General features: G+C 59.8%; 2 protein-coding genes across 2 annotated transcripts in view; both read left to right on the forward strand.

Annotated features, from left to right (window-relative positions):
* The window catches only part of CARNS1 (carnosine synthase 1), a 2,156-nt gene extending 859 nt beyond the window's left edge, over positions 1–1,297 (forward strand). Inside the window, exons 1-2 of the mRNA XM_021708602.1 lie at positions 1–482; positions 516–1,297. The exon at positions 1–482 is cut by the window's left edge and continues 859 nt beyond it. Coding sequence (XP_021564277.1) covers positions 1–311 — 311 coding nt within the window. The 3' untranslated portion in view covers positions 312–482; positions 516–1,297. The remainder of the gene's footprint in view (positions 483–515) is intronic.
* Positions 1,298–2,607: 1,310 nt separating this feature from the next.
* RPS6KB2 (ribosomal protein S6 kinase B2) overlaps positions 2,608–7,932 on the forward strand; it is a 5,699-nt gene continuing 374 nt past the window's right edge. Inside the window, exons 1-14 of the mRNA XM_021708604.1 lie at positions 2,608–2,775; positions 3,108–3,148; positions 3,245–3,365; positions 3,630–3,698; positions 4,223–4,370; positions 5,748–5,805; positions 5,886–5,986; positions 6,064–6,154; positions 6,238–6,328; positions 6,445–6,552; positions 7,067–7,129; positions 7,270–7,347; positions 7,436–7,543; positions 7,633–7,758. Of these exons, the coding sequence (XP_021564279.1) occupies positions 2,698–2,775; positions 3,108–3,148; positions 3,245–3,365; positions 3,630–3,698; positions 4,223–4,370; positions 5,748–5,805; positions 5,886–5,986; positions 6,064–6,154; positions 6,238–6,328; positions 6,445–6,552; positions 7,067–7,129; positions 7,270–7,347; positions 7,436–7,543; positions 7,633–7,758 (1,281 nt within the window). The 5' untranslated portion in view covers positions 2,608–2,697. The remainder of the gene's footprint in view (positions 2,776–3,107; positions 3,149–3,244; positions 3,366–3,629; positions 3,699–4,222; positions 4,371–5,747; positions 5,806–5,885; positions 5,987–6,063; positions 6,155–6,237; positions 6,329–6,444; positions 6,553–7,066; positions 7,130–7,269; positions 7,348–7,435; positions 7,544–7,632; positions 7,759–7,932) is intronic.

Genomic DNA, 7,932 nt, shown 5'->3' on the forward strand with positions numbered 1-7,932 from the left:
CCCTGCCCACCCACCCACGCGCCCGTGGCCACCTGGTAGGCGTCATGTGCCTGGTGTCCCAGCACCTGCAGGCCCTGAGTTCCACTGCCAGCCGTGAGAATCTGCAGGCCCTGCACGACCAGGGCCTACTGCGCCTTAATCTGCTAGAGGAAGCCCTGGTGCCCGGCGAGTATGAGGAGCCCTACTGTAGCGTGGCCTGTGCAGGGCCCAGCCCCGCCGAGGCCCGTCTCCGCCTACTGGGTCTCTGCCAGGGGCTGGGTATTGACGGGCCCAACTACCCTGTAGCCTACTTCTTGTCTCACTTCAAATAGCACTGGGGCCAGGGGGCAGGGAGAGTGATGGGGGAGGGCCTGTGGTGCCTTCTGCTCCCTGGTGCTCTCCCTCCCTCTCTCCCCATCGTCATGCCCCAGCCCCAGCCTGGCCCACTCCAATGCCCAGAGCAGCGGGGCCATTTTGGCACAAAGGCCTGCTGGATTCCAAGGCTACAAAAAAGCAAGTATCTAGGGGCTGCTGGCCCTCTTGGCCTCTCAAAGGCCCCAGTCCAGCCCACAGCTTTCCTGGGACTCTAGCCTCGGAGAGGTGACCCAGCTGCACACCCACACCTTCACTGTCACCTCTGCAGGTGGAAGTGGGTCCAAACTCAGCCCCTCGCCCCCACCCTCCCAGGTCTGTCTTTTTTCCTGTCACCTACAGGGGAAGAGAGCCTGGTCGGGCCGTTGGCCTTAGACAAATCCCAGGAAAACCTGAGACTGAAGCTCCTGTCTTCCTCTTCCCCAAATCCCAGAGCCTACTGAAATGCTTGGCGGTGTCCCATGCCTCTCTTGTCCTGCGCAGCAGAGGCAGGTGGCTTGTGGACAGCAGTTGCCCTCTCCCTTCACTCCCCCAGACAGACACTATTGCTCCCATTCTACGGATGAGAGGAAACAGGCTCGGAGGAAAAATGACTGCCCAAGGTCATATCACACGGTGGAAGAAGGGTGGTGGGACGTGATGCAGGGCCTGGGTTTCTAGCTTAAGTCTTACATGCCTGCTCAACGTCTAGGCCCCCCTCGCTTCCCTGCCCTCATTCATAACTGGCCTTGAGACGTGTGGCCGCCTCCCTCCCATCCACCATGTAGCTTCTTCACCAACCTTCAGTGCTTTCGCCTCTGGCACACCTAACCAGCATCAACAGAGGAGAGTTCGCACTCCCTTCCTCACTCCAGGAAGGCTGTTTAAGAACTGCCTCTGGGCAGCACAGGAGCTGTGGACCTCTCCCCAAGCATCCCTCCCTGAATAAAGGCTATGAACTAGTGAAGTGTCTGGAGTCTGGGATAGGTTCTCTCGATCGGGAAACTCCACCCAGGATCAGCTACCTGGGAATAACAGGAGGAGTGAGAGGTCTGGAGAGGATCCCTGTAGCATCTGGAACTGGAAAACTGCCCTACGGGCCAGGCTTCTACACTCACATCAGGGCCCAAACCTGAGCATCTCCTTTGGTGGAATTACAACCAGAGGACCACATCCGACCAGATAACCCTCTGCCAGCCTGGAGATCCCCTGAGTTCTGTCCATCTGAGTTCACACCCAGCCTCCCCTGTTCAACTACATGGCATATCTAAACAGTCTCCAGCAATCAGAACTCACACTCAAGGCCTGGTCTGGTCCAAAATCACCCTCACGGAGTCCCATCCAACAAGAATCTATGTGCAATTTAAAGTCACAAACCAGATTTGGTTATTTATTCTTTCAACACAGTTTATTTTTAGAGACAGGGTCTTGCTTTGTCACCCAGGTTGAAGTGCAGTGGTGCAATCATAGCTCACTGTAACCTTAAACTTCTGTGTTCACAGAATTCTCTCACTTCAGCCTCCCGAGCAGTTGGGGCTACAGGTGCCCACCACCACAGTTTTTTGCAGAATTGGAGTCTGGCTTTGTTGCCTAGGCTGGTCTTGAACTCTTGACCTCAAGTGATCCTCAAGTGATCTGCCGCCTCTGCCTCCCAAAGTGTTGGGATTGCAGGCATGAGGCACCAAGCCAGGTTTCGACAAAGCTTTATTGTTTCTATTCTGTACCAGGTGGCCGCATTATTAAATGAGCTTAAATTAACAACGGAGTAAACTCCAGTAAAAGTTCATATTTGGGTGAATTGATGACCCCCCAAACTGTTTAGGGCAGGAATCTGGCGACAGCTTGGCAGTAAGCTGTCCCCCAGTAAATGCTCTGACTTGCAGGGTCCTCGAGGCAGAGGCACGCTAGGGAGGCCCTGATGCAACTGCCTCCCTTTCTGGAGCGAAGAGAGAGGAAAGCGACCTGCCTCTGGTCACCCAGCCAGCCTTGCAGGACACGACCCCAAAAGGGCTGGGGATGGCATTTACAGTCACACCTGCATGCACTTCCAACTCTGCCTCATCCAGACTCAAAAGTCTCCCCAGAGTCAAAGTGGGCGCCCGGGGAGCGGTGCTGGGAGGACGAAGGGTCGCTGAAGGGGATTCCGAGGGTTGAGCGCATCCCCGGGCACTCTGGGACTACAACTCCCGAGAGGCCTTGCGACGGACGCCATCTTCCCTCCCCCGCCAGGCCTCCGGAAGGAGAGCCAAGCCACTTGCGTCATCGGAGCGCGCGGCAGCCGTCGCAGAGTGATAACGTAGAGTTCCCGGGCTGTCTTTCAGAGCGCGGCCAGGTACGGGCCGGGGGGCCCGCGGGGCCGGCGCCGCCATGGCGGCCGTGTTTGACCTGGACCTGGAGACGGAGGAAGGCAGCGAGGGCGAGGGCGAGCCGGAGTTCAGCCCCGCGGTGAGTGCCCCGCCCGCGCGCGCCGGGATTCCGGAGCCGCTCCTAAACCCAGCCGAGGTCGGAGCCTCGGAACCCCCCGACCCAGACTGGGCTCCGACCCTCGCAGACCCCGGTCCTTCGCAGATCACACCCTCTCCCTGACTCTCCTCCAGACCCAGACCTTTCCCCTGATTCTCCCTTTTCTACCCTCGACCTCTCCTTTCCAGTCCTTGCCATCCCCTGCCAGCGTCCATGCCTGACCCCCTTCTCTCCTGGGCCAAGCAGTCCAGCTGGGAGGGGTGAGGGAGGTACCCGGGCACCTCCCTTGGCTCTTAACCCTCGGTTTCTCACAGGACGTGTGTCCCCTTGCCGAGTTGAGGGCGGCTGGCCTGGAGTGAGTGAGGGTCGTGTTCGGGGAGGGGCACTGGAGCGGGGAAGGGGACCTGGCGAGCACCAGAGCCTTGTCCCAATTAACTTCTTGTGTCCATAGGCCTGTGGGACACTATGAGGAGGTGGAGCTGACCGAGACCAGCGTGAACCTGGGCCCCGAGCGCATCGGCCCCCACTGCTTTGAGCTGCTGCGTGTTCTGGGCAAGGGTGGCTATGGCAAGGTACTGGCCTTCCTCCCCAGGGCCTCGCAGCCCCAGGCTTGAGCTAACAAATTAGATTAGTAAATCAGCAGAGCTTCTGATGGAATTCAGAGCTTGAAACAAAAAACAGGGAAGGGCACATTCTCTGGGACAGGACTTGAAATCTTGACTGCCCCACCCTTGGCGGGGCCCAGCCTCTCCGTCCCAATGCCAGAGTTTCAGGGTGGGGTTTGTTGGAGATAGGATGTGGAGAGGGAAGCTGATCCTGTCTCCCCTGCCCTGCAGGTGTTCCAGGTACGAAAAGTGCAAGGCACCAACTCAGGCAAAATATATGCCATGAAAGTCCTGAGGAAGGTGAGTCATTGGTTCAGGAGAAAAATACCCAGTGACTGTCATTCCCAGCATGCTCTGCCAGGCTTTGGGAAGACAACAGGGATCACCGTGGAGGAGATGGCCCCCGTCTCTGGCCTTTGCTCAGTTATTATCTGTTGTCATGTATATTGTTTTGTAGTCATTCTCAAAGGGAGGCGGCTTTGCCTCCCAGGGGACATTGGATAATGTCTGGATACATTTTCAATTGTGAAGATGAGAGAGGTGAGTGCCACTGGCACCCAGTGGGCAGAAGCCGGGGATGCTTGAACGTCCCCTGGTGCACAAGACAGTCTCCCACAACAGGGTGATCTGGTCCAAGGTGTCAGCCTTACTGAGGTTGCGAAACCATATGTGAGAGGACAAACCAGCTCCTGAAAAGGATGACTGCTGACAGCAACAGGATTACAGAGAAATACAAGAAGTGACAGAGAATGGCAGAGGGTCATGGCTGGAGGGACCCAGGAGCTCTCAGTGCCCTCACCTCTAACCGATTCCTGCATCTCCAGGCCAAAATTGTGCGCAACGCCAAGGACACAGCACACACACGGGCTGAGCGGAACATTCTAGAGTCAGTGAAGCACCCCTTTATTGTGGAGCTGGCCTATGCCTTCCAGACGGGTGGCAAACTCTACCTCATCCTCGAGTGCCTCAGTGGTACGAGTGCGGGCCCGGGCAGGGGTGTGGGCAGGGGCCGGGAGCCAGCACAGGAAGCCCTGGGAACTCTGGGGGGAAACTGAGACATGTGGTTATGGAGGTTGGCTCGGGGCCCCCACACCAACCCACCCACTCGTCCACCCACCCATCAGTCCATCTGTGCATTCATTCAGCAAACATCTGTCCAGTGCCTCTGTGTCCCTCACCTGTGTTAGGGTGGATGGGAAAGTGGGAGTTTGGATAGGAGTCCAGAGGGCGGTTTTGTCTGTTTCTGCTCCCCCCACCTCACGTTTTGATCCTCTTTCCTGTGTTCCTTGTGTCCAGGCCAGTCCCCGACCCAGCTGGTCCATTTTCAGCAGTGTTCTCCATCCCCTCCACTCTCTCATGGGCATGGGGGTGGGTGGGCACAGCGGTTTCTTTCTTTCTTTCTTTTTTTTTGAGTTGGAGTCTCACTCTATCGCTCAGACTGGAGTGCAGTGGCCGCTCCCGGCCACCGCAGCCTCGACCTGCTGGGCTCCGGCGATCCTTCCACCTCAGCCTTCCGAGTAGCCGGAATTACAGGCATGTGCTACCACACCCGGCTGATTTTTTAATTTATTGTAGAGATGAGGTCTCGCTGCCCAGGCGGGTCTCGAACCCGTGGGCTCAGGCAATCCACTCACCTCAGCCTCCCAAAGGTGCGGGATTACAGGCTGAGCCACCGAGCCCGGCTGCACAGCGGTTTCTAACTGGGCTCGAGGCCTCCCGCTCACCTGCTTCCAGTGTCTCATTGCTGATCATGTCCCTAGAGCCCAGGACTGTTCCCAGCGCTTCCGCTATGGTCCTGTGTCTCTATGGCTGCCCAGATCAAGTCTAGCCTCCTTGACCTACTTGCTCTTCCTCACCATAGAGCACTTCTGGACTTTTCCCTTCCTTCTTCATCTGCCCCAGATGAGCCCCACGAGCAAACGTCTGCCTCTGTGTCCTGTGCCGCCCCCCACAGTCCCACGAACCATGCTTTTGCTGTTCTCTTGTGTTGGGATTCCTTTGTTCCTCCCCATCTCCTCTATGAGGTTTTCTGGGTTAAGCTCTTGGAGCCGTGGCCTCAGCCTGGCGTATGAGAGCCTCTGTGTGCATGTCTGTCTCCCCAGTAGACTGAGCATCCTGAGGGCAGTGGCTGGGTCTCTTCATCCTGTCCCCAGCTTCACCCAACACAGGGCCGGGCACCGAGTAGGCGTCGGTAGATGTTTGCTGAATTGAATCGAATCCCCACGGCAGCTCTGGGAGGCAGGTAGGGCGGGAATGACCAGCCCCCTTTCCTCAAGAGGAAACCAAGACTCAGAGAGCGCAAAGGGGCTTGGTCCCAGCACACAGCTGCTGACGGGGCTCTTGTCGCAGGTGGCGAGCTCTTCACGCATCTGGAGCGAGAAGGCATCTTCCTGGAAGACACAGCCTGGTGCGTGTTCCTCTTGCCACTCTCCCAAGGGGCGCCTGGTCCCTGCCCGCCCCTGCCTTCACCCTGTCCCTTCTCTCCAGCTTCTACCTGGCCGAGATCACGCTGGCCCTGGGCCATCTCCACTCCCAGGGCATCATCTACCGGGACCTCAAGCCTGAGAACATCATGCTCAACAGCCAGGGTGAGCGTGCGTGCCAGCCCCGGGGGGGCCCTGGAGCCTCACAGGCAGGCCTGACCTCTCCCGACGTCCGTCCTCAGGCCACATCAAACTGACCGACTTTGGGCTCTGCAAGGAATCCATCCACGAGGGCGCTGTCACGCACACCTTCTGCGGCACCATCGAGTACATGTAAGTGGCACCCGACTGGCCCAGGGCTCGGGAGGACAGCCAGAAAGGACTCGCCTTGACTGACCGTTCCGCCCGGCCCCCAGGGCCCCTGAGATTCTGGTGCGCAGTGGCCACAACCGGGCTGTGGACTGGTGGAGCCTGGGGGCCCTGATGTACGACATGCTCACTGGATCGGCAAGTCCAGCCTCCTTGGGAGGAGGGAGGGTGGGGGCGGGAGGGGACCTCCTCCCGGGCAGGGGCAGGGCCCGGAGAGGGGCTGCAAGGCTCCCCTCACCTTGTGCCTCCTCCAGCCACCCTTCACCGCAGAGAACCGGAAGAAGACCATGGATAAGATCATCAAGGGGAAGCTGGCACTGCCCCCTTACCTCACCCCAGATGCCCGGGACCTTGTCAAAAAGGTGAGGTTCCCTCCTGCGTGGGTCAGGCCTCTCTGCCCTGGGTCCTGCCAGCCCCTCTATACGCATGCCTGAGTCTCTGTGGGCTGAGGGGAAGTCGGGCCTCCAGAGTGTGCACCCGGGGAGGGAAAAGTGCCCTGACCTTGGGATCTGAGACTCTGAGTCCCCACCTTGGCCTTGGCACAGACCCACTGCTGCCCCTGGACCAGGCCCTGGTCTGAGCCCTAATCAGCAGGATGTTCATGTGAGCTAGCCACCCTTCCGGCAGAAGTGCCCCTTAGAGATGTCACAGGCCACTGGGCGTTGCCCTCAACAAAATGCCCCGCGCCTGAGCCTTCACGAAGGCTTCATGGAGGAGGCATCATGGGACCAGACCTCAAAGGTCCTGAGGGTGTCCTAGGTGCGGGCCATGCCCAGAGGCCTCCCCCACCTCACCATACCCTGCCCAGCAGCCCTGGGACGTGGGGACACACTAGCAGTGCCTCCCCAGCCCTTGCCCTTTGTCCTGGTCCTGCAGTTTCTGAAGCGGAATCCCAGCCAGCGGATTGGCGGTGGCCCAGGGGACGCCGCTGATGTGCAGGTGGGCCTGGGACTGCCGCCAGGGGGCAGGGCTGAGTCTCCGAGGGTGACAGGTACAGGGGCAGGGCCCTGGACAGAGTGGGTGACCCAGGGCCAGAGAGGGTGAGCTCTTGGCACGCGTGGGGCATTGTCTACCCACAGAGACACCCCTTCTTCCGGCACATGAATTGGGACGACCTCCTGGCCCGCCGTGTGGACCCCCCTTTCAGGCCCAGCCTGGTGAGCGGAGAGCCCGTTGGGTCGGTGGCGGGCGGGGGACACGCACTTTGATGTCCCCTGACCCCTCCCCACTCGGGTCTGCCTGCAGCAGTCGGAGGAGGATGTGAGTCAGTTTGACACCCGCTTTACGCGGCAGACACCCGTGGACAGTCCAGACGACACGGCCCTCAGCGAGAGCGCCAACCAGGCCTTCCTGGTGAGGGCCTGGGCCTGTGGGGACCCGGGTGGGACCCGTGGCTGAGAAGTGGTGAACCCTGAGCCTCGCGGCCCTGCCCCTCCCCTCAGGGCTTCACGTACGTGGCACCCTCCGTCCTGGACAGCATCAAGGAGGGCTTTTCCTTCCAGCCCAAGCTGCGCTCCCCCAGACGTCTCAACAGCAGCCCCCGGACCCCCATCAGGTACCGAGGGACAGTGGAGCCCGTGGCTGGGGCGGGGCCGCAGCTAGGCCCTTGCTGAGTCTTCCAGCCGACGTCGGCCCTGTTCCCGCGTCTGCCGGGGGCCTCAGCCCCTGCACACCTCGGGGCGGGGCTGCCTGGGTGGGAGTTGGTGGTGGCCCTGTGGCCTGTGCGCCCAGGCAGGTGGAGA

This window comes from Carlito syrichta, unplaced genomic scaffold (assembly GCF_000164805.1).
Source record: "Carlito syrichta isolate Samal-C Ts95f unplaced genomic scaffold, Tarsius_syrichta-2.0.1 Scaffold143041, whole genome shotgun sequence".
Classification (NCBI taxonomy): Eukaryota; Metazoa; Chordata; class Mammalia; order Primates; family Tarsiidae; genus Carlito; species Carlito syrichta.